At 41.3% G+C, this 27,982-nt stretch overlaps 2 protein-coding genes across 4 annotated transcripts in view; both read right to left on the bottom strand.

Moving 5' to 3' along the window:
* Positions 1–11,101, bottom strand: part of KREMEN1 (kringle containing transmembrane protein 1) — a 33,781-nt gene extending 22,680 nt beyond the window's left edge. The window contains exons 1-2 of the mRNA XM_051785841.1: positions 10,391–11,101; positions 83–245 (exon numbers count right to left, since the gene is read on the bottom strand). Of these exons, the coding sequence (XP_051641801.1) occupies positions 83–245; positions 10,391–10,469 (242 nt within the window). The 5' untranslated portion in view covers positions 10,470–11,101. The remainder of the gene's footprint in view (positions 1–82; positions 246–10,390) is intronic.
* Positions 131–27,932, bottom strand: SUSD2 (sushi domain containing 2). Of its 3 annotated transcripts, none has more exons than XM_051785839.1 (15): positions 27,622–27,932; positions 26,519–26,723; positions 25,867–26,018; positions 25,222–25,389; positions 24,797–24,971; positions 23,105–23,306; positions 21,921–22,006; positions 21,053–21,321; positions 19,994–20,137; positions 18,820–18,975; positions 17,572–17,820; positions 17,095–17,367; positions 16,396–16,578; positions 13,776–13,866; positions 131–245 (listed from the first exon to the last, which is right to left on the bottom strand). In XM_051785839.1, exons 1-15 carry the CDS (start codon positions 27,677–27,679, stop codon positions 221–223), a joined length of 2,436 nt encoding a protein of 811 aa, XP_051641799.1. In that variant the 5' UTR covers positions 27,680–27,932; the 3' UTR covers positions 131–220. The 3 variants fall into 3 exon arrangements, 2 of the variants coding, with proteins under 2 accessions (XP_051641799.1, XP_051641798.1); XR_007904283.1 differs by lacking the exon at positions 131–245 and adding an exon at positions 11,962–13,139 and having other exon boundaries at positions 16,396–16,487; XM_051785838.1 differs by lacking the exon at positions 131–245 and adding an exon at positions 11,962–13,139.
* Positions 27,933–27,982: the final 50 nt, after the last annotated feature.

Here is a 27,982-nt window from a genome sequence, read left to right as displayed (position 1 = left end):
GGAAGTTTCCTAATTTTGTGTCAACCACTCAAAGTAACACTGGGTATACAGGCAAAGTTAGTAGCAATGTGATATTTCTTACCTGCAGTAGTTATGCTCTCCAAGCCCTCCCTCCCCATTGGGATATTTCACAGTATTATAAGGATGCTCAAAGGTCTCATTCCAAAAAAGACAAGGTTTCCCTGCATACTGGGAAGTCTGGTTCTGAGTGCCACGATAGTCAGCCCCATTTGCTGTATAACATTCTGGGAAGAAAGAGAAATGGAAAAAGAGAAAGAATGTATACAGGTTTAGTGTTTGGTTGTTCTTCCCTCACTCTCCACCCCATCTCCAACAGAACATGTTTGCTTTTACTAATATGTTTCCTGCATTGTTTAAGCAACTAAACATGCTGGCTGGGATTTTAACTTTCTCTCAGAGTCAAGCCTCTATTGGAGAGATTATGATGTCATTACTTTAATAAACAATGTATAAAACCAGTGATTTACACAATGAACATGCATTTTCTCAATAAGCAAAGTACATTTTTTACTGTTTTCCCTCTGTTTTACTCATTAGAATGACTCTGTAACTTGTTAATTTTCCAAAAATGAAATTATATGACATTATCAATCTGCCACTTATTAGCATATTACCCAAAATCTCATGTCACTTCAGATGAATCTTTAAATATCTGTACTTTATAAAGTGAAAGACTTTGTAGGCATGGACCTTACAAACATTTATATTCTGATTTAGAAAAATTCTTGGGCATTATTTTCCTCTGGTCTGAATTGCCTTAGAAAGGCACCTCCTTTGGTAGAGTATAATCATGATACTGTGATTTGCCACTAGAGCATTTATGCTTCCAGATTAAAAATTATGGGTCAGTATTCTTCTGCCTTGCTCATATTTTCTCCCATTTATGTTTGTTTTCCTGGCTTCCTAGTACTCAGCAAGTTAGAAACCAAACCAGAGAATGATTTCTTTAGCCACTAAATAGACTACCCATTTCTCAGCTGAACTACACATCTCATGCTGCCTGGCTTTGCTGTGTCTTGCTAATCACAGAATCACAGAACAGTTTGGGTTGAAAGGGACCTTAAAGGTCATCTAGTTCCAACCTGCCCTGCCATGGACACCTTCCACTAGACATCTTCTGACCAAATAAATATTCATATGCATGAACAATTTTACCTTTTGCCAAAATTGCTAAACATTTTTGATTACATTATGCACTGTGAGGGTGATGAGCACGGGAACAAGTTGCCCAGAGAGGCTGTAGAATCTCCATCCTTGGGAATACTCAAAAGCCACCTGTACATGGTCCTGGACAACCTGCTTTAGGTGACTGTGCTTGAGCAGAGCAGCTGGATGAGATGACCTCCAGAGGTCACTTCCAACCTCAACCGTTCTGTGACTCTGTGATCATCTCCCAGAAATAATTGTTATAATTAATGTACCGTAAGTAAGTCCATCCTGTCTGTAACTAATACTTGCTAACATTTGTCATCCTTGCATTTATTTCAGAATAGGATTAAAATATAACAGTCCATGACAGAATTAAAACTACTGTGTTACACTGCTGTAAACACTTCTTTGTACAGAATAGCTTTAGTGGGGAAAGTCACAAATACTTCCTACCAACTGCAGGCTGTGAAACCTCCTGTTTGATCTGATAGTATTCTCTGTAGAAAGCATATTACAGCTGCAGAGACGTTCTACTGCCCTGAGGGAACGGGAGAATGCTCTGAAGTGAAGTATGTGCTGATCTCAGATGTCCTTCATGAGACAGAACTTAAAAAACAAGGTTAGAAAGACCTGTGTGGCTGCAGTTGGAAGAGGGAAAAAACCAACCCACAGCTTAATACTGATATTAACAGTTCACCTTTTTTTTTATTTAGAAATACTGTGGGAGATGGAAAAATGTATTATTAAAACCATGCCTTTGAAATTAGTTTAGTCTGGGCCCACAGATATCAGAATGGTGCAATTATAATAATTATTTCACAGTTCTATTACACAGCAGATGAAAGACGATGTTTTTGTGCCTTCACTGTGCATTTTCATGCCTAGGCAAGTTAGGATTTCAATTAAATGAAATTTTGTTGCTGAAGGCACACAGAAGAGGTGTCTGCACAGCCATTAATGCATCTGCTATCATCTTTGGACAGAAAGCTATATAATTTAACAAAAACAAGCTTCAGGTCAATACTCCTCCTTACTGTAATTTACCTGACTGCCTCAGTCATGCAGGTGGGCTGCATACATTTACTTGAAAATGCAAATCTGAGTTTCCAGTATTCAAGCCACCACAGGTATTTGTGTAAACATATGAAAAAACCCACTGTAAAGTCACCAGTGTTGCAACTTTCTCCAATACCTCTCTTGCTTGGCAGTTAATATAAAAGCTTTTGTATGTTATAGCTGAAAAATATAAGCTGATGAATTTAGCAGAAAAGAGAGGAAAACATAATCAAACTAGATCAACAAAATAATGTACAGAATAAAGAAGCAGTTGAGAGAAGTGATAAACACGTCCAGAAAAGATGTCTACGTCAGCTTTGTACTATTACTTTTTTTTTTTTGCTTCTCACTTCTAAATGAGAAGCAATATATACTAACATCTACTCAGAAATGCAAGGAATGTTACAATACCTGAATGAGATCTGGCACACAAACTAAACTGAAGTTGACACCAGTCCATTTTAGGATCTGCTAGGACTGGCCCATGCTTTAACTTGCAGTAGCGACTGACTTACATTTTCATGTCAGCTTTTTTTAACTGATTTTCTTCAAACTTCATTGCACCAGGAACAAAAGGAAGAGTCAGATCTCTCTTCATTCCTCTTAGCTGTAGCTTTTTGTTCCCAGGACAACAGGTAGCTGTATCAATGCCTCCTGTGTTCTTTGGCAATATCAAGAGATTTGGGAAAAATGTGCCAGCTGAGCTGTAGTGAAGCTCCCCTGGCTCAGTTACCATCTAGATGTGGAATGGGGAGGCAGTGACATACCATGCAAAATCACTGATTATCCCCAAAACGCTGAAATGAAAACTTTTAGTTATGGAATTTAGTAGCTGTTACCAAATGAAGTACATCGACTTTTGTGTAACAGGGAATTTGCTAGGAAATGTTCATTTTGTTAAGGATTAATAATGATTTTGCCAGAGCACTGGAGTTCAGTCTTTTCAAATAAATATTGGCACTTAAAAAATCAGGTCAGTTGTCCTTTCTATGCTCCCTCCTGGCTTTTTGTGCACCTGCTCACTGGCTGAGCATGGGAAACTAAAAAGTCCTTGATTCAGAGTAAGCACAACTTGGCAACAACTAAAACATTGTTATCAACATTATTTTCATATTCAATACAAAACACAGGACTGTACCAGCTACTAAGAAGGAAATTAACTCTATACCAGCTGAAACCAGGACACAATCCTACCTTCTTTTACCTTGAACAGGCAGCTTTGAGATCTGCTGAGATACATTTTGTACAGTTACCTATAAAATTCCTAGTAGCATAGTTAAAGATCTCAGCACATTAAGTATCTTGGCAGTAAACAGCTGAATTCTTCTATTTGTCACATGCAGTGATTTCATCTTATTTTGCTGCATGACAGCCAAGACACTACCTTAGCAATCTCACCATGAAATTAATATTCCCAGTGTGTTGAAGGTGCAAAGTAAATGTTTCACCTTCAGACAGACCAGTCCTCTCTATTTCAAATCCATGGGCACCACTTTAAAAAGTTCTAAGAGATTCTGGAGAACAGGAGGTTAGAACCCCCACCCTACTTTTCATCTCGCACCACTGGTGCAATAGTTCTGTGAAAAGATGAGCTTAAAAAAGGTCAGCCAGATCTGTCTGCACAAAACTAAGTCAGAAGAGGTCATCTGAATCAAACAGTCAGAAAAGACTGGACTGAGCACTACTGGTAAAACTCTTGGGCTTCCTCTAATTACCTGGTTTCTCTTTGGTAGATTATGAAGAAAGGAGGGGGAAAAGAGTAAACCAACCAGCAACAACCACCTCTCTACTGTTGTGGCACCCACTGGATCCAGCTGCCTTATGTTGACTGATATGCCCACAATACTTTAGGCTATGAAGCCCTTCACTTGGAACCCAACGTCAGAACTGTGACTCAAGTTCCATAAATTTCAGCAAGCCTTATTCCTTAAAGTTTTCCAAGACTATGATAAACTGTGACAGAACTTGCACTGTATCCAAGTCCTCTCCCAGTGGAAGAACAGACACTTGGTGGACACTAAAGCTCACAGCTTCCTAGAAGGCATCAGTGCCACTGTTCTTGATAGATTTGCCACATGGTTTCTGTTCACACACCCAAGGCTCAAACTATCCTGTCAGCCATAAATCTATATTAAACCCCAGTGTTTCAGACAAGACACAGAGAAAGCTGTGACCACTCAAATCTTGAAGTGCCTGACCTCCTCATATTTCTAAGACCTTACTCAGCTGCATTTCAGACATAGTCTGAAGTAGAGGCTTATGTCAAATCTGTGATTAGAATCAGTGTCTGTGATGATTTCACTCTATTAACTACCTAATGACCCTGCTGTTTCTACTGTTTCGTGAGAATGTCTGTAAACAGAATTAATCAGAGATTAATCAGAGAACCTTTGCAGTGGTTCTAGTCATGAAAAACTGGAAGGTTCAAACAGGTGCTGTTCAGGATAATGAGCCTTGGTAAGAAAACCTGGACAGAAGTTTGTTGTCAGGGCTGTTTTGTTTTCAACATATCAGGTGCCATGGCTGATAGAAAAGTAATTTTTTTAAATGAATGCTGAGATTGAGTAAGTATGTATTAAGTAGCAACTGCTAGAAAGAAAAAGCAGAAATCAAGACTAGGGATATTGTCCACTATGAGTGAATGCTCGGTGTGGGATACAGGTTCGCAATTAGGTTTATTAGAGCCAGATCAACATTTGGAAGATCAAACAGCAGCTGTCGTAGAAATTTTTTCCATCTGTGTCGGTTTCTTCTTCAATGTAAGGACCTTACAATGATCATTTGCCTTTGTTACTTTGGGACTGTATGGCTGCCTGCACTCCACATGGGCGCCACTTTAGAATCGTTTGAAAAATTAAGGTAGTGCAGACTTTTCTACTGAATGAGGCACTGATGATAAATCACTGACATTTCAGAGTCTGCATTGGCTTCCAGTGATTTTCTACGATGGACTTCCAAATATTGGCTTTAATCTCTGAAGTCCTTAATGGCAAGAGGCCCAGTTACCTGGGAAATTCTCATTTTGTGCCACATTATCACAGACAGAAATAATACAAACATTTTATCTGTGCAAATGAGATGAAACGCAAAGCAAACAGCTATCTACTTCTCAAACACTCCTCCTTTTGTGGCTGACAAGTAGGAAAACTTACAAATCTTCTAAGCATTCTTCAAAGTCTGCATTCTCAAAGACATATATTTAGTGACATTACAAATTGCAGACTGAAGAGATGGAGATTCCAGGATGGTTTAAATGATTTCTTAGAGTACTTTGCAAGTTTGAGGCCTGAACATAGCTTTTGAGACTGAACACTCAGAATGACAAACTTGTTCCTATTCCACTGGAGAGAAAAAAAACCACTTTAACTTGCTTTGTTTGTTTGCTTTACATTCTGGAAGCTACATGGAGTGCTGACTAGTGGCCAGACAGATTGACAATTATCAACCAGAAACTAGCCTGCCCAAGCCAGAAATTATCCTACCAGCTACTGTCCAAAAGCAAGGTTTTCTTTTTAAAATCTGCAAAGTAATAAAAGATAAATGAAAGTGGCTGCTATTTAAATCTTGGGTTTCATTAGAGTGGTGTGATAGCCAGAACATTAAATGCTCTGCAAGGTTGGACCAAAAAGTAAAGGTTCATTGAATTTACATGCTGTAACTAACTGCCTGCTCCATTCTCTCATTTTTCTTACAGCCTTTTAGAACAGTCAGAAAAATGCTCAAGCACAATATAAGGATATGAAACCAAATGTGCCAAGTCCAATAATGACTCGGTGTCAGCTGCTTGATGCATGTGGTTGCACAGTGTTGTAAGAGTAGTTTTAAGTCATTCCCATTCAATCTAAACTGTTCTTCTAGTTCTTGCTGGAGACTGCAATTTGAGCACTCCTCCTTAAATGAAAGCACTGTATCTAGGTGCAGATGGCAACAGTTACAGGCACTAACCAGATGCTGCAGTCTCTAATTTGATTGAAAGGGTATAATTAGACAGCAGAAACACTTCAATGAGAAAGTAACGCACAGAGGAAAGGACAGAAACCACTTAAGTGATGCCAAGATACCCCGGCAGTAACAGAGGCAGGGGCCCAGGATGGAAGGGGCAGAACACCACACTACCTTCTTCAGATGAGAACATTTCTGTTTCCCTGGAGATGCAAATAGGGATTCTATTATCATAGGTTGCCACAGTTCTTCATGTGGGAACACTGATTAAAACCAGAAGAAGCTTCAGGAGATGAAAGACGCAAATATGGCTTCTGTGGTCATTATTAAAAATATTTTTAGCATTGCAATGGTTTTCTTTGAAGATGCAGTTTTATCGATTGAACCAAAAGTTCATTTGCATACTATCATATGATTGGTCAGGGGAAAAAAATATTCCATATTATGCTATGATGCAAAATAAACGCTTCTGGGAAGTATAAGGCAGGTTTAGACCTACCCAAGTGAAAAAATAGTGTAGTATTTTTACATTTCAATACTTTTCTATTCCAATTTATACTAACATAACACAAGCCCTCACTGAAACCATCAGACTTGTGTACCTATACTGTAACATTAAAAAAACCCCAAAACACAACAGTTGGTATAAGCTAAAGAAAAAAACCTCAGGAAAGAATTGTCTTTGTTTAAAATTGTTATTTTCAAAATTGCTAGAAAACAATTTGGACAACTCCCCATTTGGTAAATCAGACAGTTAAATTCCAATGTGATGCTATGAGGGCACTTGGATAGCTGATCATTTCTCCTTTACAATGTAGGGGCACTCCACATGTATTTTAAAAATCGTATCTTGCTCATTCTACATATTCATACATGCAGACATACATTTCTTGAAAGTCCTCAAATGCAATAATTTTTGCTGGTCAGAATGAGAGACTTATTTAGTGTTGGTCCAAGACAGAGAGTAGCCACAGTGAATATTTGAATTATGCCACCTGACATTTGACCAAACCTTGACTTAAGTCTGTCTTGTAAGAATGTACATTCCTGGAAATGTACAGACATGTGAAGCTCCATACTTGTGTTCCCTGGCAGTGTGTGAGCTGTTATATACATGAATTTGCTATCCTTGTGAAACTTTGATTGCTAATCTTCAATCTAATCACTTTTTTTTTTTTTAAATAACATTAAACACTATCTGACTGGCCTGACCCTTTCTGGAATATGTTGGAAGCAGGCAAGTTCAGATAAGTGCACGAGAGGCAGTCACCATTATTTCTAAATGCTTCAAAGGATGCATTTTGTACATCTTTTCTTTCTGTTTGCACAACACAAACATGCTACATTAGCTAGAGCTTTGCAGCTGCTGGCTGCTCCTCAGCCACAAGATGCAAACACACTTGCTTGTCTCGTAATTCTTTATCATTGGAAGTAAGAATGCATGATGTGGCCCCATAAGAATTTCTGTTCCTTAATACACCCGTTTGTTTTCTTTCTTTGTGAAGATTTAAAACTGTTGTTCCATTGTTAAGTGTGGCAGATTGAATCCCCTTGGTAATTTTATCAGGATGGGCCACAGCCACTGTGTGGATGGAGAGAGTGGTCAGTTGTACAACCTTTACGGTGTGATATGACAAAGAATGAAAATTTTGCAGCTGGCAGCATGTAATCCCTGCCTCCCTCCCACTTCTTTGGCTCCATCCTGCTTAAATCCATTCACATAGCTCTGGATTTTGAGTTATGCTCTATGCATGTACAAGCATGATATGCTCAAGTGTCTGACTATTTCATCTTCTATCTGCCTGGTTAGAAACAAGAAGAAACAAAAGAATTGCTTTTTCGAGTATTTCCATGACACTTGCTCATGGCATATCAACTAGAACTGCTTCTCTGGATCAGCAAGACATAGGCAGAATAAGGTGACAAGAGACAAGGTTTGTTAGAGAAGGCTGAAATAACAGCTCAAAGGAAAGACTCAGCTGGGAAGAAAACCAAAGACATTGTAACCCAGTATTGCTAAATGGAAAGAAAACAGAGAAAAGAAAAAGAGATTGACAATACATTTCTGATAGGAAAATTAAATGCATGCTATAAATACAGAAACTAGAAATTATAACTTATTGCACTGACGATACAACATTTGTTCACCAAAACTAACAACTGCCAAAGGCATTTCCATCTCTTTGTCCTTGTAATAGAAAACTCACCAAATTCAGCCCTTTAATGTTAGGCAATCTATTCACTCACCTCTCATTTCTGATTCACTCAAAAGATGTGGTATGGCTGAAGTTTGAATGAACAAATGTCAGTGTCTGAATGCAGAAATGTCAGGTGTTTGAATTAAGAGAAACTTAGACATCACACAGCAAAGCAAAAACAGTCTGTGAAAAGTAGTGCAGTACTATGTGCAAAAACAATTGTTAACCCACTCTAATTTCTGACAGTTGGAGTCATTTTACATAAAGCAATTCAAAAAGTTTCTTTCCTCTTATCAAATGATGGTGGCACAGTCAGTATTTCGACTGCACTTTACAATAAACTTATTAAGACATGCATTTTAAGAAAAAGGATAGGTATTAAAAACACACCATATGACAAACTGCCTTACAAAAGCAATAGTAATTTCAGAATTCTGCTAGCTTCAAGTAAAACCTGACACAGCTGATCCCATTTCAGTTCTGTGGGATTAAGGGTCAAGAAGAAGATCCTGATGTAGTTTGCACAGATTAAGAACTCTGCAGATTTTGTACGTGCCATACAAATTACAGGTTGTTGCTGAAATGCAGATTTGCATTGTTTTCAGGTTCTTTAGCAGAAAGAACCTGGCAGTGCTTTCTAGATCCATTCTCCCTTGCTACACCTTCATTCAGAGGCATTATATATTCTTCCTTCCTCCCCTGCCCCAGCTGCTTGTGCTCAGGCATCTCTGTCCCCCTTTGTGACCAAACATTCACACTGGGATATATCCTCCACTTGCTGTCATGCAGCCTGCTGTGAGGGACATGGTCACACATGGAGTGTTCTGTCCACAGTTCTGCACAGAAACCTTACAAGCAAACATTCTTCAACTTAAGCAGTGGAAGGGAATATGTACTGTGTGCATCAAACATATCCTAATGGTACTGGGAACAGACTGTTTGACATGGTCCAGATATATCCCAGTCTAGGCAGCTCTCTAAATAGTTATCTAAAAGTAGTTTCATGTTTTACTCACTTCAGGTAACTTCTGAGTTTACCAGAAGGTAAAGGTAAACTCAGAAGAGTTCTCTTCCTGGTAGAAGGCTTTATATTCCCCAAAAAAGTCTATGTAAGTATTTTCCAAATCGGATAAAGTGCATCTACAAAAACTTGATGAGCAAGTATGTGTCCATGGCAAGAAGAACTGGAGCAAGTTCTACATACTAAGAAGGATCAGCAATTAGAATACACAAAATGTATCCAGAGTGGACACGCATCTGATGGCTGTGACACCGTGATCATCTGCCACTTCAGATCTTGCAAAGAATGGCCACTGTTTACCAGAGGAGAACCGTGGTACTTGAAGTCACTAAAACAAATGAAATGAGGACAAAAGCGCGTAGAGAAATTTTAAGTGAAAAATCACACTAGTGAAGTTTCAGGCTTTCCAGCCTCCCTGGCTGAACAAGAACCTAAATGGTCAGAGAAGTCCACGCTTGCCGGGGAGCTGGGACAGCACACCGCAGGCAGGCGAGACGGCCACCCTCCAAGCTCTGGCTCTGCAGCCCCGATTATGCCCTGCTGCCACCGGATTTTTCATTTCCCACTGACACACACTGAGTCACACTCTCTTCTCCCTGCAAATGCCTCCATTCCACAGATCTACCTATCAGACCACTTTCATAGAGAGATGTGCTGCTCCTCTTTCTCTCACCTCATGCTTCCATACAGTTTCCGAGCTCCCAGCTCAGCAAGCACAGAGAGCGCCTCAAACACCCGCAAACTCCGCACAAAAACACTCCCTGCGTGTTTCCAGGAGCCGCCTCGAGCCCGGGACCACCAGGCGGGCAGGAAAGGACGTCGTCGCGACCTCGACGAGGCGCTGCCGGGCGGCAGAGCCCTTCCGCGGGAGGCTGCGCCCAGCCGCGAGCGTGCGGAGCTCGGGGCGAGGCTGCCCCGCTCCCCCTCCGCCCGGCCCTGCGAGGCGAGCGGGGGGCAGCCCCCAGCGCGCCCCCCTCCCGGCTCCCCGCGGAGCGTCACTCACCGGACTGCACGGGCTCGCGGCAGCAGCTCAGCGCCAGCCCCGAGAAGGCCAGGACGGCGGCGAGGGCGGGAGGCTCCATGGGCAGCGGCCGCCGGGCCGCACGGCGCCCGCAGGACGCAGCCCCAGCGCTCCGGGGGTGGCAGGCGGCCGGGAAGAGCGCAAAGTGCGGGAAGCGGAGGCCCTACAGCATGTGTCCTGTAAGTGCGCCCCGGCGAGGTGCCGAGTGGCAGATGAGGGATCCTATTACCAGCCATGTGACAGGAAAGGATAGAGACCGACATCCCAACCTGCTGCAGCGCGGGACCGCAGAACTGCCGCTTCCACTCCTGACACCGACGGGTCCGGGCTGTTGGCGTCCGCCCTGGGGCAGCCAAGGGGCTCCGCGGGGTTCCCCCCGCAGGCCGGGCTGCCCCGCCGTTAGCGAGGCAGGGCCCCGGCGACCCCCCGCCACACACGCACAGTCCTCCAGCCCAGCAGCGACCCACGCCTCGCTCTCGTCACTCCCCTCTGCCCTCTCGCACCCCGTGTCCCGCTGAGGCCGCCGAGGAGCCCGGGCAGCCGCGGCCTAGCGCCCTCAGCCGCCGCCCCGGCCCCGCGCCCGCCCTCAGGCCGGCGGGGGTCCCTCAGGGGCTGCCGGAGCAGAGCGCTCCGCCGCTGCCCCGCTCTCATCTCCGGGAGCCGCGGGGCACGGACGGACACGACACAGGAAGAGGACGCTGCAAACTTCGTGCTGTTCCCTCACGGCAGCCTTTCTCAGGGACGCGGACACGGGCGGCTCCGCTCAGGTGTCCGCGCCCGCTGCTGTCCGGGGCGTCGCTCTAAACCTGAAGCGGCACCTCCGGCCCCACAGAGATGAGCGGGCGGCGGAGCCGTGCCCGCAGCGCGCTGGGCGGACGCGGCCCGGCTGCAAACCCCCCTCGGCTCCGGGGGGGCAGAGCTGCCGCCCGGGGAGGCAGGGAGAGAGGCCGCTCACCGCCTGGCACACGGGCAGAGACGCGAGACACCTGCGGGCCGACAGGGGCACACAGGGGCACACAGGGGCACAAGGACACACGCGCGCGAACACATCCAAACCTTCGGACACGGAACCCCGAGGAGACACCAACGCCCACAGTGGAACGTCCAGAGCGACAAACACGAACACAGAAGCTAAGAGACCCCTGAACCGAAAGAAGAGGAGCAGCGTTGCTTTGTGACAACAGTGAAGGCACATGCATAAAGATAGGGTTTGGGTTATCAGAGTTTTGTCTCATCTACGTGCAGACAACAAAGGACAAAATGTCAAGGTGGTAATGTCAAGCCATTGTCTAAACATATCCAAAGTCTTATTACCTGACCTGTGAGACGTTTTCGCAATGGCAGTACAGCTTTGCTGAAAAGCAACCAACAGGAAAGAAACCACACTAACAGCAAAGTTGCTTTGTCAGGAAGGAGGGCAAACGTTGTTACCCTTGTAGCACCTGTACCTCATTGCTGTGTAATGAAGTGGCACCTTCAATTACCCATAAAGGGAGAGAGCAATTTTCTACTCTGAGAGGGGAAGCAATAAAATACAGTTTGTAGGCCTTAACTGTTGTATCAATACATAGTATGGATATATTTCACTTTTAGCATGCAGAAACCTCCCATCACATAAAGCTGTAAGGTTGATTTTGAGAAGAAAAACATTCCTTTTTTTTTTTTTTGAGAAGAAAAAAGATTCCATATAATAGCATGGCTTTACACAAAAATTTAAATATAAATATTAGTTAAATTTCTAATATTTAATAATTTTGAGCTGAATTCCTATTGAATGTAATTTTTTTAAGCTGATGAAATATTGAAAAACCATAGCAGTGTTCTGTTAGCTTGGTGCTATGTTGGTTTTTTTCCTTTTTAATGATAAATGCAGAATTATTTAGTTCCTCCTCACACATACAGTCTTCTCTCCAAGGACTGGGATCCCATTGTGCTCCCATTCACTCAATTTTGATTCCATTTTATTTGGCATTCTGTTCCTTAAGGACACTGGAACAAAGAAGGCTTACAAATTTATAACAGTGTATTGCTAACAAAGCTCACAAAATCAACCATATCTCCAAAAGACCATTTCAGTCTTCCAGCATTCCTAAGCAAAACCACTTTCATTCACTATGCTGCCCTCTTTCTCCACCAATCAGTTGCACACACAATCGATATGTGTGTATACATCAGTTGCACTGTTTGTTGTAACTGTAGCACACTGGCCGTGGACAACAAGTTCATTGCCAGTGATAATCCCCCAGATTTCTTTCAAAGTTCTTTTTTTTTTTTTTTTTACAAGATTTTTTCTTTCTATTTGTATTTCAACTTACTGTATTCAAGGTCACTCATTCTCATTTTGTAATTTTCTTTTTGTGGTTTATGGTCTCTGTATACAAACAACAATGGCAACAGCAATGGCAGCTAATAAGTAATGAATAAATAATTTTATATTTCTAATATAAATGCTTTCAGAAACATTGTCTTTTGCTCAGCCTGCCAGGATGTAATGTCAGGAATTTGATTAGCATTTCCCATACAATTCAATACTCATTATATTGATAGCAGAAATCAAATTATATCATACAAAATGATACCATTGTTTGTGTTTGGAAAGTCGATATTTGTTGCTGTGGATGATTTAAGCCTCTGCTATGCTTTTTCTGTATTTCATTAAAAACTCCGCTGGAATTTCATTGTCTCTTATTCTACTGGAACTTCTGAAACAAGTTTCTGGTTTCCTTTGTGTCTTGGAAGAAAAAACAAAGTTAAAAAAACCCAAACAAACCAAAGGCTTAAGATGAGTAAAAGTAGTTACCATAGAACAAGGTTACCTTAGAACAGAGTGAGAAGAATATTGGGGTTTCTTGAATAGTAATACTGTGACAATTTTAAAAGTACCAGTTCTGTGTAATTCCAGTGCATACAACCCTGAAGAACACTATCCCTCCCCTGTTGTACAGTACTGAAGATTCAAAATATTTAAATTACCACAGAATCATAGATTGGGTTGGAAGGGACCTTAAAGATCATGTAGTTCCAACCCCCTGCCATGGGCAGGGACACCTTCCACTAGAACAGGTTGCTCCAAGTCCCATCCAACCTGGCCTTGAACATTTCCAGGGATGGGGCAGCCACAGCTTTTCTGGGAAACCTGTGCCAGGGCCTCACCCCCTCACAGGGATTTCTTCCTAATATCCAATCTAACTCTTTCAGTTTGAAGGCATTATCCTGGCAAGGACAGTGACGTGTTTTTCAAAAAAGATAGTAGCAGAAAAATACCATGTTTGATTTCTTTGTTGATGAGAAAAATTAATGAAGAGGTCATAACAGTTGCTATTTCTTTAGGAGGCTCATTTGTGTTTTCAGTTTAATTGAGGCTTACCTCTCCTTTCTACATAAAAAAGTCAGACGTGCCAGGACTGCAACACCAACTATTCCAAATACACAGCCAAGAAGAATTAGTTGTTCAATAGCTGAAAAACAGACCAATGACAAAAAACCCAGGAAGACTTTGATACATTTATTCATATCTGTTTGAATGCAGTCACAAGATGATTTTTGAAATTGTACATACAATTTTTCTGTTCTTTTTATTTGTGGAACAAACTGCCTGCCTTGGCATGGGGGTTGGACTAGATGGTCTCCAGAGGTCCCTTCCAACCCTAACTATTCTGTGATTCTCTGAAACTGGTACAGATCAGGAACTCACAGAACTTCTGCATTTGACTGCTGGAACAGGTGGCTGTAAAAGCTGTTGTAACTCAAAGAAAGGGTGGCTAGTGGATAATATGTAATCATCATCGTGAATGTACAATATTTATGCAGAACTGCCAACCCCTGAAACTGGATTTTTTTCAATCCTTTGTCCATATATTTCTAAGATTTTGATTTTTAGCTGGATGTTACTTGTGATTTTACTAGAATCTCCTTTTTGGTTATGCTTGGATGGCTTCTTTGTTCTTCCTCTGTGATACTGTGTGAAGAGAGGTGTCTGTGGTACTGGCGAGACTTGCAGTGGGATTGTAATTAGAAGCATAGCAAAATAATTATTAGCAGAGGACTTCCATGGAAATTTTAATTCAAGAAAGCAAAACTCAAAAGCAGCAATATGCAGGCTCAACAGCATAATTTGTATTTGAAGTTTCAAATACTGAAGTGGACTTTGCAAAATAACTGGCATAAATTTTCTTGTTTCTGTCTCTCTTCCTATCCAGTTTTCATAATATCAAATAGTAAGGAAGGTCTTTGTTGCAATCAGATCAATAAAATTCTTTCATACCTTGTTGTTCTTTGTCATCTTTCAGGAAACCATTGCACAGCACTGTGGGGTTTGTTTGCTTATCCATAAAGGTGCATCACGTCTCCATCATTCTGAATGCAATTAATCACTGCATGTTTCCCAGCTCCTTCCCTCTGATCATTCAGGGCTGGCTTTCTGCCCCCTTTTTCTAATGTAAATGTCAGCATCCGTTTTGCTTATTGAGACTGATTGGCTCTTAGCCACCATGTATGTGGTTGATGGCAGCAGTGGAAAAATGTTCTTAGCTTTCAGCTTGGCAGAGTGTTTTGCCACTGGCTTTTTAAGATCTGGCCTTTGCACATTTGTCTGCTGCCCAAACTCACTGCGGTTCATCTTACAAATATCACTAAACGTGCAGAGCTGCATTCAAAACGTACAAGCAATTGGTACAGGCCAGCAGAGGCTGATGAAATGTGTCAGCATGACAGGAATTCATTGCTGAAGTGAGGTGCACATTGCACATTTCTTTGGAAGGTGCTCAGAGTGGAGAATCTGTTGGTATGAACTATTTGATGGAGAATCTCTTGGTATGAATTATGAGTGCTTTTGGGAACTATTAACATAGCATTAAAAGTGCTTCAAACGTGCCATCTGGCCTTGCATCACCTTGGTGCTTTGAAATATTGCCATCTTGAGGACGTTTGGAGTGTATGTGGTGAATGATTAAAAGGAAAATTTTGGGTTGTTTTCTGTAAATCATAGAGACAGCCTAACTGCTACTAAATCCAAAAGTCCAGGCTAATTGTTAATCTAATGGGACTAACACAAGAAAGATAATAAAATTTTGTTAGTTGTCCTAAATACTATTACATCATTCATTACATTACATCATTACAATAGTTTTGCTGCCATAGAATGATGCATTATGTTTTGAGATAACATAACCCTTTAGAAAAAAAGGGTGAAAGCATTCAGCAAGTGTGGGCTCTGTCTGCTCTCAACTCACAGAATCATGGAACAGCTGACATGGGAAGGGACCTCTGGTGGTCATGATGTCCAACTCCCCTGTTCAAACAGGACCACCCAGGGCCAGTTGCCCAGGACCACCCAGGGCCAGTTGCCCCCAGGTCCTTTTCTGTAAAGTTTCTCTTCAAGTGCTCATTTTATAATGTGTGGCTTCATAACTCACCCCTCAGATGGCTCAGACTGGATATATGTTTGCCCCAGTTAGTTGCAAAGGAAGTTAAAACTGTATTAGTCATGACAGAATGAAAGATGACACTAAGTGGTTGGGGGCTGTGCCATCATTTATACTTGAAAAGTAGCTCAAATGTGGATACTAGAGGTTTCCAATAATCCATATTTTCTATTTTTTAGCTAAGTACTATGCTTTCCTGTTTTTCTAAGAGTGATTTTGAAATTTATGTTAGGTCATCCACTCAAGAAGCATGCCTGCCAGTTCCTAGCCAACCCTACAGAAAGGGAAGCTTGTAGCCCTAAACCCTTAGAAAGAGTAGATAGATTAAATAATTTTTTAAAATATTAAAAAATTTTAAAGCCCCAACAAAACCCATAAACCCATCATAAATTACCTGTTATTTAGATTTGAATGTTACTCTCTCTGGAAATCCAGAGATCTTATGTCCAACATTTTCCCAAGTAAAAGAAGTTTTTGTTGTTAAGAGCCATCATGGTGCACTGAGATTGCCTTATGTGTGATAATGATTTTATGACAACATGTAACATTTAAAAGACAACAGACCTGTTTTCTGGATGCAACTGGGTGTGTCTCCAGACCAGGCCCCCGATGTTTGGCAAGTTCTTTCCTTTGACCCGGTGAGTTCATAGCCCTGACTGCAGAGGAAAATGATGGTTGAGCCCAGCAGGTAGTTAGTTCCATTCTTTGTTCCATTGATTGGATGGTCCAGCCAGCCACAAGAGATCACTAGTAAAAGAGACATATCTGGTGAAAGTATATTTGATTTGGACTAGCAAATCTCCATTACAATGATTCAAATGGCATTTTAGTGGCTACTCATGGAAAGACAAAGACTTTTAGGCAATCTGAATGAAAATACTTCTGATATTTTTAAAATTATTATTATTTTTAAGTCTGAGGACTACAGGTGAATGCATAGAAAATGAAGATAAAGTTTCTACAGTGTGGTGTAGGAAGAAATGGAAAGAAATATATTTTGTGTTTGCCTAAGTATTCCTCCAGTGCAGAGTTTTCCTGGTACAAGGACAATTCCTCCAGATAAGAGTATTTACAGGTGCATGAACCTACAGTTAAGCAAAGCCTCCTCAAACATTGTTAACTATTTAGATGCCCTATAAAAATAACTGTAGTGATGCCCTGTATGGGCCATTCACTTAAGAGTTGGACTCCATGATCCTTGTGAGTCCCTTCCAACTCAGATTCTGGGATTCTATAATGATGCTTTGAGGAACGTTGTATCACCTGGCTCCAGATGTTCTACCAGCAGCTTGTGATTCTGATGAGATAGTCTTGTGGAATTTCCCACTTGAAGGCTTCTTGTTGTCAGGACATCGAATCTGCAGAACGGGTCAGAGCCACAGAGTGAGACCATCTCTTCTACCAGGGGATCAGCAGGGTCTTCATAAGGGAAGAACACGGGTAGGAAGGAAGCACTGTGCTTCTCCCCATAAAAGAAATTGTTCAGTAAGAACTCTGTGTCATAAGTAAAGAGAGAAGTTCCATTCTCAATAGCCCCTTGGGAGACAGAGAAAGAAAGAGAGAGAGATTCATATGTAACATTGCCTGCACATACCCACTTGGGTAGAGGAGAGTATATTTCTCTTACTCTCTCCTCCCAGTACTGATTGCTTGGCACAGACTTCATTTCCTAGCCTTTCAATCACAAGCTGTTTTGAATTTGTAAAGAAAATGTAATAATAGACCAGAGAAATTACTTACAGTTAGCTCCAAACTCAAACAACTGCTGGGGACTTGCATGAACTGGTAGGGTGGTTTTATTCCTGAAGGTGTATTCATCCTCTGTATTGCCATTCATTACCCCAAAGAGACCCTGTGTGTGATTCATGAACTTCTCTGGGAGCAGAACTGTCAGGGTCAGAAATCCTCCATTTCCCCGTATTTCCACTCCACACCCAGAAGAGAACATCACTGTGATGTTCTGATCAGGTGTAGAATGGAGAAAGAGACCTATAACAATGAGAGGAAGAGGACAAAATACCTAATTATCCATAGTGAACAAACTGTTGTGTTTTAGCATCACTTAAAATCATCATCAGTTATAACCATTTCTCATAAAGCTTTTCCTCCCTTCCACTTTGGGCTACACTGAGAAGCATTTAAAGGAAAGCCACACCTTCATACTACAATTACAGTAAGATGGCTACTACAGAGCAGTAGCAAAGAAAGGTCCACTGCTGATATAAGATGCACTGCCTTCTGCCAGTGTCCCAGACCAGAAGCTCTAAGATATGAAATGACTGCATCAGAGAGTGGCTGTGAGCTGGCAGCATCACTCTCAGTAGTCACAGCTTTCCTCTCCTTCTTCCTTGCTGGCAAACCAGATGGCTCTGCCTCTTCCTGAACACAGCTTAGGTGCTGCCAGTTAGCTGGTGATGAGCAATGCATGTTCTGATGTGCTCACCTGAACCATGACTCTGCTACACTTCTCCATGGGAACACAGACAGCCACAGCGTGTTTCCCTGTAGCATCCCTGATCCATGGCTATTTGGAAGGAGATGTATAGCCCATAATTCTGGTGGCTACATTCCTGCTATACTCCTGCTGATACTGTGCCTGTCAACAGTCTCAAAAGCCAGATGAATCCGGGCACTGGGTTAGCATAAAGAAAAGGCCAGGTGGGCAAACTGGATGGAAAGGGCATTCTACCCCCTGCTCTCAGTTTTCTCTCTTTCACAAAGGTGCATGTCAACAGTGCACTACCAGTGATTCAGCCTCAATCTGGCAGCAACTGAAGAAAGTCATGTAATAATAAAATAAATTCTAATGAGTTGGGACACTGCCTGTTCTCTGTTTACTTCATACATATTTTTTTCTGTGACCTGCAGGCTGTTTTCATAAAAGGATGCTAAAAAGAGAGTTGAAATGCATGCATCTAGAGATATTTTTAACTGTACATGGGTTCCACTGGAATACAATAGCTTACAAGGCTGATATTTGTAACTAACCTTTCAGGTCCATCCAGGTCTGTTCAGAGAAGTTGAGAACCTTTTGGTTTAACAGGACCTCCAGATTCAAATCCTCTGAGTACCGTACTTCAATCACATCAGAGTTGTTCTCCTGCATGGCCACTGCAGACAAGCCTGTCCCCTGAGCTCCAGTTCCTTCCAAATAAAAAACCAATCCCCTAAAATACTCAACATGATATAAAGTAAATATAGAAGGTTATAGCAATACAGGAAAAAAAAACCTCAAACAGATATTTCCTAAAAATAATGAAATATAATTATTTATATTTAAGGGAACGGCTAAGCATATAAGTCATATAAAACCCCACAGTATACATCTCCTTCCAATACATTGAAAGCAGAATGTTTAATGCTAGAAAAGACTGGAAACTCTAAATTCTTCATCTTAATGGCAGTGGCTATACTATATAAGAAGGCTGACTGATCTGCTTGTACATTCAGTCCTGTGAGTAAGGTCTGGGAAAACTGAAGATGATTTCAGGGAGGGCATGACAAAAAAGGAAACAGAATAAACAAAAATTTAAGAAACTGATCTTCAGAAGAAACTGCTCAGTGACTCATGCTACTTATGCCATAAACACAGTAAAACCTATCAAGGGCAAAACATTTCCTTGAGAATCTCTGTCCTATCCAATGTGATATTCAGTATAAGCTGTATATCTACATGGGTGCTGAAATGCACAGACAATTTTTAGTTCATCCATATAATTGTACCAGAAGTACCAAATCCTTGAAGAGCATCCTTAAGGCCAGGTGGGATATTCTTTACTGAGCCAAGTCTGTTATTTTATGCACCACAAAATAGCACTAGATACAGGAAAAGCATAAACAAAAGTATCTTTTCAGCCTTATGAGAAGCATGATCCCATTATGCTCTTTCACACTCTACTTTTCCCTCACTTTAAAATGCAGCTGTATGACAGTCTCCTTCTTACAGGCTGGTTTGCAATTTGCCCTTTCAAACTGTGAAGGCCACAGGTACCTCCAGAAAGCTTCTTCTGCCCTAGGTTGTTGTCAGCCTTCTGATTATCTTCAAAAAGGTGACCTTTCACAAATGGCCAAAAAAGAGACGACAGAAGGAATGCTGTAAAGTGCAAATCAAGCAACCTCAGAAGCTTTCATTTGTCATCACTGCTTTCTCTTGCCAACTTACCATTGGGAAGGCGACCCTGCTGTGTCCTCCCTTGCACTCTTAGGGATGTGAGATCAGACTCTACCAACAGGTATTCTCCTAGGCCATTGAAGGTGAAGTTCAGACCATCAAATGTGAAGAAATGAGGATCCCCAAAAGCAGATGCTATTTTTGAAAGCAAAATGAGAAATAAGAACAAGCAAAAATCACAACCCATTACTCCTGTTAAGTTCATGAGAAATAAAAATAAATCTCATTGTGGTGATCCGAAGAATAGCATTTAAACAAAGGATAAAATGCAAGGCTGATCTGATCCATGGTAAATGGGATATGAGGAACAGCCATGAGAACCTTGAACAATGAGAAATGTAATTCCAGTTACTTTCATATTCTTTGGCCAACATTCAGAGCTGCATTTTAAAAGGCTGCTTTTTCCAAAACCTTTGATGGGGTTTCTCTAAGCAGGCAAACCACTCATTTGTGACCCCCAGCTACCTACTGCAGTGCCCTCTGCAGTTTTCTCCTTTCTTCCTGCTGCAAACTGCTGCCTCTTTGCACTTTCCTTATTTATGGGAGGCCATGTCCTGCTGGACACCTCAGCATCCGAGCAGCATAGAAGGCAAGACATGTGGCAGCAGTAGAGATATGGCAAGACTTGAGGACTTCAAAGCAAGGGGCAGGAGCAACAGACACACTGTAAATGGTAAAACTTCCTTATTTCATATGAATTACATGACAGCTTTTCTAGCCACTGCCTACCTGTCTTAAACCATCTCTAACCATCTTCTTTATGAAAAAGTGTTCAGTGATGGCAGAAAGTCTTGGGCATTGACTACTAAGCTTTGGCTATCTATGTTCCAGGGGTTAATGAGATACTCAACGGCAGAAAATCTTGCAGGACAACTAAAAAACACATACAGATTTTGTTACTGACAGATCAATGGAAACATTCCATGGAATTTTTCCACAGAACATTGTACCTTCTCCATTGTCAACTAATATATGTACATATACAAGTATTCTAAAAGCCAACACTGTATCAAAAGGCGATACTCCATAAGGGAATTATGAAGCCCTTACCAGCTCGAGGTGGGCGATACGTCCTGCAGTCACTAGAGGGACGCCTTTTCATATAGAACTGACAATTATCAGACCACAGGCAGCAGTAATAGAAGCTGATAACATCATAAAGCCAATGGGAAAAGCCAGGTATCCGGGGAGGCTTCAGGAAAGGTGGTGAACCCCAGTCATGGCCTCGATCGGGTGTGCTGCCTCCCGTGGAGTCATGTGTGAGGATCTGTGTTCCTGTGGAGTCATAGCAACACTGCTGTCCTGCTGCATACTGGGGACTGATGGAGAGAAGCAGCAAGAAAATCATCATTCAGCTCTGTGAGGTTCCTTTGTGTTTAGGGGTTGCCTATTGCCTTTTTATGGGTACAGCTAAACATTTCGGTTGGTAAACTTTGTATGATGCCCAGTTAGACTTCACCCCGCCCCTCTTGGTTCTTATAAATTAGACCAGAGTAGGGACAGGGAGGGAAGGGTTTTTAACCAAGGCAGGAAGGAAGGACTTGGTTAAAAGGCCTTCTCTAGGCCTTATAGCTACACGAACATACCACTCTTTGAAGTTGTTCTTACAGAAATAGTGCAAAGATTAACTTGTTGAACTTAATTAGACCAACACAGAAAAGGCTTAATTAGGGCTACTCAGATCTATTCTAACCATTAGCTCCTGTTTAGGTATCCTAAGGTTTCACATGCTGCAATTTCTTGTTTATTAAACCTAAGGCCTTAACTTCATCTCAGCAGTGAGGGTCAGTATATGAGTAAGAGGGAAACAGTGGTTGCTATGAACCTGAGTTAAGATGCCAGAGACCTTTGTGCCTTCTGTGGTGCTGCTGTCTCTGAGATGGAATAAAAAAAATGCAGTTCAAAAAATTTTCTCTACCTGGCTTGAATGGCTCTCACACAGTGCACAGCACCAGGGTGATAAGTACACACACTCCCCTTCTCAATGTTGCAGCCATAATCTGTCTGAAAAAGATCAATGTTCACATTTAATGGGGATATTTCCCCGTTGTCCTTTCCATCTATGTATCCTCCCCTCACCCTTTGTATCTGACATATGTGTAAAATCTACACGAACTGTTTGAGGCTGTGTGTTGAATAGCATGGAATGACAGGAAAAACAGTGAATTTAATACTGTAGTATTTGGGCCAACAGGCTTAAGCTGAGCATTTTGCAGTCTATTACAACAGACATTGAAGAACAAGAGCAGCTAGATGGGATTCAACTATAAGCATATAACAAACACAGATCACAACAGACTAAAAGTTTGTCCTATGTTCTTAGACAGAGGCAGTGCAGTGGATCTATTTTTTTTCCTTCATATGCTTTTAACTGTGTCATTTGGAATACACATGAAATTTGGAGGTTCATAACCAGAATAAGATGGTAGTAAAATCTACCTAATTTTTTTTTAATATGTATAAACACACTGCCACCATTTGTTATCACAAATAGGAGACAAAGCTCCCCTCAACTGGTCCTCAGATCAGCACTGCAACTGAAAGTGTAGATTAAATGGCAATTGATTTCTTAGCTTTTGTCAGTTCCTTGTTACACAGTGGAGCTGAGAAAGAGGAAGGAAGCAGGAGAAAGGAAATAATGGATTATGGCTCTGGACTTGAGCTCTGAAGCACAAGGCATAAGGGCCTGTAGTGAAGTCTGACATACTAGGAAGAAATGTGGCCTGCTTCTTCCATCCCAGGATATCACCTATGAACACAGACTGCCATCCTGCAGGATCTTGAAGAAGACAACCCTGCTCTCAGCTCCACAGAGCTCACTGTCCTCCATGGTGTTTTCTGTCTACCACTGGAATTACTGTCTGAATTCCCTGTTTGAAGGTAATTTCCATCTGCTGTCCTACGGGCACTTCTTTTATTCATACTACCTGAATAAGCTGTATTTGCCTCTGCTATTTGACATGCTACTGGTGCAAGTTTAAACATAATTTAATTGCCTTGTAATGACGTTTAGAGAGGGAACAGGGAGGTGTGTGGAGTATGGCATTCCCTAAGCTTCTACTTGGAACTGTCAGAAGCCAAAGGGATCAATCAATAACTTACATGGAACCTGCCAGTGTCAGCTCTTGCCTGTGCCAAAGTGCAAGGGCAGTCTATAATTTCTTCCTTGAAGTTTGGAAGCTTCTCTTCCTTTCTGTCCCATTCCATACATTTTGCAGTTGCCCATGCATTTGGGTCATCCCTGAAGTCTTTCCCGAGGTGCCAAGCCAATGCATGCTCATTGCTCCAGAGTGATGGAATGTTGCTGGGAAAAAAAAAAAAGAGCCAAATAGATCTGAGAGCTGAACAAGCACTGTTTTGACAGTAACACTGTCAAATCACTAACTATAATTATGAAGTATCTTTTAACTTGCAAAGTGTTATTTCATTACAAAGCCCATTGTTTTCTTTTTCCTGCAAAATGTTATGGCCAATCAAAATTTTCCAAATTCAGAAAGTGAGAGGGCAGCATGCAGCAAGTACAAAATAATCAGAATACATTTCAATATTCATGATTCTGGCTTACCTGAATCCTTTTAGAGACAGGCTTTCTATTCATGCCTTTTGACATTGTAGTTCTATTTAGGATAGAATGAAGAACATCTGGATTCTCTAACAAAACATAACCCTGTGCCCCAGTAGTACCAGGGCTAATGGCAACAGACCGGGAAAAACCATTCAGAATCCATGAAATGTTCCAAAAATCCATGAAATGTTCCAAAGCTACTCTGCTTTCTACCCATGAAAAAGTATCATATACAAAGCATAATAAAAATCCCTCAAGAAGGAGAAAAGGTTACCCTTCTCTGGGTAGTGACTCCTAAATGCTCAAGAAGGTTCTGACATATTAGCAACATGTTCGAACTCTGAAGAGGTGGCATTTATATATTCACAGAATCTACACCATCTACATCAAAAACTGCAGACGTGGAAGAATTATGAGGGATAGGCAAGGTCAGAATATGTATGGAGCACTTACAGAGGTAATTCACCAAAAATCATGGGAAAATATACAATGAAATAAAAGGAAGTGGTCATGAAATCTGTAGGAATGCAAAGGCTGCATACAAAATAGAAAAAAATTTAAATGCAGAGGAAGGCCTGTGGCTGCAGTGACAGAAGTTCCACAGTTAGGGACTCCTCTACAGGTGTGACAAAAAAATCGGCAGATCTGAGTCTGCTGAGGGTACTGGGTTTGGCTGGGGGGCAGTAATTTTCTGCAGGCAGCCCATAGGGTCCTGTGGTTCAGCTTTGTGACCAAACAACTGTGATAACACACAGTGTTCTGGTTACTGCCAAACGGTGCTTGCACGGTGTCAAGGTCCTCTGTGTTTCTCATGCTGTCCCCCAGGAAACAGGCTAAGGCTTGTCAATAGGCTAGGAGGGAACACAGCCACGACAGCCAATCCAAACTGAACAAAGGTATATTCCATACCCCATTCCATACCATGTCCATCAATAAAACTACAGCAGTTTTTCCAAAGCAGCCCCTACGGGGTGACTGAGTGTGCATCGCTCTGCTTGTGGCAGGTGGTTACTGATTGCCTTTGCCTTACTCCCTCTGCCCATGCCCCTCTTAATAAACATGGGAAAAACCCATGAGTTTTTCCCACTTCTGCCCTTCCAATTCTCTCCCCATTTTTTCATGTGAAATGGAGCCTGAGTCCCAGTTTTAAATGCTGAAGGATATATCAACTTTACTTCAGGAAGCAATAATAAGGTACCTATGATTAATGAAAGCTGTGATGCACTTGCCTCTGCCCATCAGAATAGCTGCTGGGTGTAATCCTCAAAATTCCGAAGTCCCACGTACTGTAATTTCCTTCAGCAGGTACAGGAGTGAAAGTAAATTTCCCTGTATTGGGGATTTCTCTGGTCAAAGTATAAAGATATTTCCATTCAGCCAACCAGTTTTCTGAGTAACTGTCACCTGTCACACAGAGGAGGAAAATGGTTTTGGGCACTGGAAAAGAACAATTACCACGAGACTGAAATTAGATGTCTCCACATAAGTAAATGAAGAGGAAAAGCTGACATTACTGTCATGAGTTATTTATACTTGCAGATCTCTTCTTGAGGCCTCAGTGAAAGGGGTCACATGCTCTGCAGAGTTCTGCACATAAATCATGCAATAACTTACAATAAATGTTTGTGCACAGGTAGGAAAAGTGTCGCTTTACCTGTTTCATGGTATCCCCAGACTTCTATGTTGACGTGGGTTTCTGCAAGTGCCTGATGTGTCCAGGTAAGAGTTAAGTTTCCATAAGCGTTGGGAGTACCATAGTATTGCCATTTTGTCTCATTCACCAAAGTACATTTTTCTTCATCTGAAACCTTGCTGTGATGTACTGCATTACAGAGCAGAAAAAAAGGACTAATGACATTTTTGCTTTGCATAGTTCTGAAAAAGTGCTACTATGTTATTTAAGATGTAGTAGTGTTTCCCCTGTGTATGTTTGACACAGTAGAGTATGCACAACATAAAGAGAGTAAGCTGAAGCTGAGCCCTTACTAATGTTTGAACACCACAGAGCAGTTATTTTCTAATAGAAGTAGTGACAAAAAGGTAACTGTTTTGGTCAACCTCATTTTTAGGCAGGACTTTTTATGAGTTAATGCTGCTGCTGCTACTGTATAGCAGCAGAACTCAATTGCCATAAAAGTTCATCTCTCAAAAGATGAATTAGCATGAGGACAGCAAGAATTACTTCTCCTAGGCCTGTTAAAGAAGAAGAAAAATGATCAAAAAGGGAAGGCTTATGTAAACTTGCATCCAACAAGGAAGAATACAGGAAGAAGAGGAATGGTGTAAATTTAAATGTCACCTGATAGCCAAGTTCCAGAGTAGGGGAACGTCCTCCCATCATCTACAGAAACTTCAAAAGGGATGAAACCAGTCTCATAAAGCAACGGGGAGATGCAGTGGCCTTTTCCATCCTTAGCAGTATAGCCACTGGTTTTGATTTCCTGCTTGAACCTGTAGGTGTTGAAAACACTTTTCAGTGGCACCATTGAGAGAAGGAAAATTCTGAATGTCTCAGTTGTGTTTCATCAAGCAACCTTGTGTCCTGAGCAGAACATTTAAAGTCCCATCTGTTCAAGTTCAAGTTTTGCTCGTAGCAGTGAATATAAACTGAAAAAATTTGTTTGTGCTTATTTCACCAGTGTGGAACCTGCTGTGCACTGCACAAATACACAGCAGTCTACAAGCCTTCAATTTACTATTTAATTACTGGGGGAGGGAGAAATTATAAATTAGCAGAATAATGATTGTATCACACAATAACTTGACTTAAAAGAAATGATCCTGTGTAGAAATACAGTCAAAATGTACCCTTGAGGGTGAGGTTCAGCAGAACTTTTGTGTGTTTCAGGACTCTAACAACTTTACAAAGTTTTCACTCCTGTACAGACTAGTCTTGTTTCATGGTATTTACCTATAGTTGGAAAGTGAGATTATATAAAATCATGGCCCACCTGCATGTTAGCACAGAAGAGGTATTAAAAGCTGTATTTTCAATCAAAAAGTCTTTGCCTCCCATCAGAGATCCTGAGTACGGAGAAATCTGAAGACAAAATTCTTTATAATCAGGGCAGCAATTCCCCAAGGACTGGCATGTCACCTGGCAAGAACAGGTACTGAGCAGCTCCCCACATTGGTGTGAGCAAGAGTCTTGAGCTCCTTGTTAAAGGAAATAAAAAACATATAGATAGGAATGTTATTGAACTTTTCTGGATGTTCTCTAAAACAAAAGTATATCATCTAAAGGATTACTGTAAATCAATAAAGTATGCTGGTTATGCTATTTTAGGAATGTATTTAGGTGAAGGCTGTAATCACCTTCATGTTAGGGCTGCTCCATTTTGAATAGGAAAATACACTTATTTACCTCCAAGCCACTACATAATTTCATCACTTTCATGGGTAATTTTACATGCAAGAGTCAGATAAATCTCCAGAGCAGCCCTTCAGCGAGTGTCACTAATTATATTTATTTCTGAGAGTTAAGTCTTAAACATATCAGAATGGGGTTCCCTCACCATCAACCCTAGAAGGGAATCAATAAGAACAGAAGGTTAAAGCTCTTGGAAAGTTAATATCAGCAACAAGATGTGCTCCAATACGAGATTATTAAAAGCTACTGAAATTTCTTTCTTGTTGTAAAATTTGGAACCAATTATCAAAAAGTTATTAGGGGAGGGTTGCTTATTTGGGAGGACACAAATAAAAAGAAAGGCAGGGTTCAAGGTGGGTGGTGAAGAACAAGCATGGGGAAACGGGAAGAAGGGAGGTAGAAGTGCTTGTTCAGTAAAGGGAGCTAGAAAGTTTTTCTATCTTTAAATATTTTTACTGCATTCTCCAGATTGTCTGTTTACTTACAGAGAAGATCCACCGACCTGCTGGAAATTACAGAGGAAGGAAATGAAAATGACACCATGCTGGTAAAAGCTGACTTGTGTGCCTTTGCTTTAGCTGGTACAAATGGTATCAGCAATTTCTTACCGAGGTGTGTATTCTGAAGTTCAGAAGTTAAAAAAGTTTGTAGATAAAAGCAGCAGAATCTTTGAAAATCACTCACCTGCATTCTGAAGAGCAGTAAGGGTGAAGAGAATGAAGAAAGAAACAATGAATTTCATATTTTGTCCAGATGATTCAGGATGGCTGATTTCAGTAGTCTTTGTGCCAGTCTGAGAAAAGCCTTTTATAGAACGAGGTGTCCGGGAATAAACAAGATTCTCACTGTTCAAAGGTTTGTTGTAAACTACTGAAGCAAGACAAATGGAAAGAAATGTTCCTTTTCAGAGGTCATGTCCAATTCAGGAGAAGATAGAGGGGGTAGGAGAGGTAGTCACTTGAACTCCTACACATTATTTTAATAGTTAAGTTTTTCTGAAATGGAAGTAGATGTTTATCATTTTTAAAAACGTTCCTGCTTCAAA

This window comes from Manacus candei, unplaced genomic scaffold, assembly GCF_025592945.1.
Source record: "Manacus candei isolate 608988 ecotype Guabito, Panama unplaced genomic scaffold, ASM2559294v1 h1tg000020l, whole genome shotgun sequence".
In the NCBI taxonomy this organism is placed as follows: domain Eukaryota; kingdom Metazoa; phylum Chordata; class Aves; order Passeriformes; family Pipridae; genus Manacus; species Manacus candei.
Note: the sequence above shows the minus strand (reverse complement) of the source record. Positions and strands in the feature narration are given on the sequence as shown.

Excerpts from the sequence above, each read along its gene's own strand:
- SUSD2 (XM_051785838.1), bottom strand. The coding sequence starts at position 27,679 with ATGAAATTCATTGTTTCTTTCTTCATTCTCTTCACCCTTACTGCTCTT. Across the intron at positions 26,724-27,621 it reads TACTGCTCTTCAGAATGCAG|GAGCTCAAGACTCTTGCTCA; the intron begins GTGAGTGATTTT and ends TCCTTTAACAAG. Across the intron at positions 18,976-19,993 it reads GCAGGGTCGCCTTCCCAATG|GAACTGGAGCTCAGGGGACA; the intron begins GTAAGTTGGCAA and ends TTTATTTGGAAG.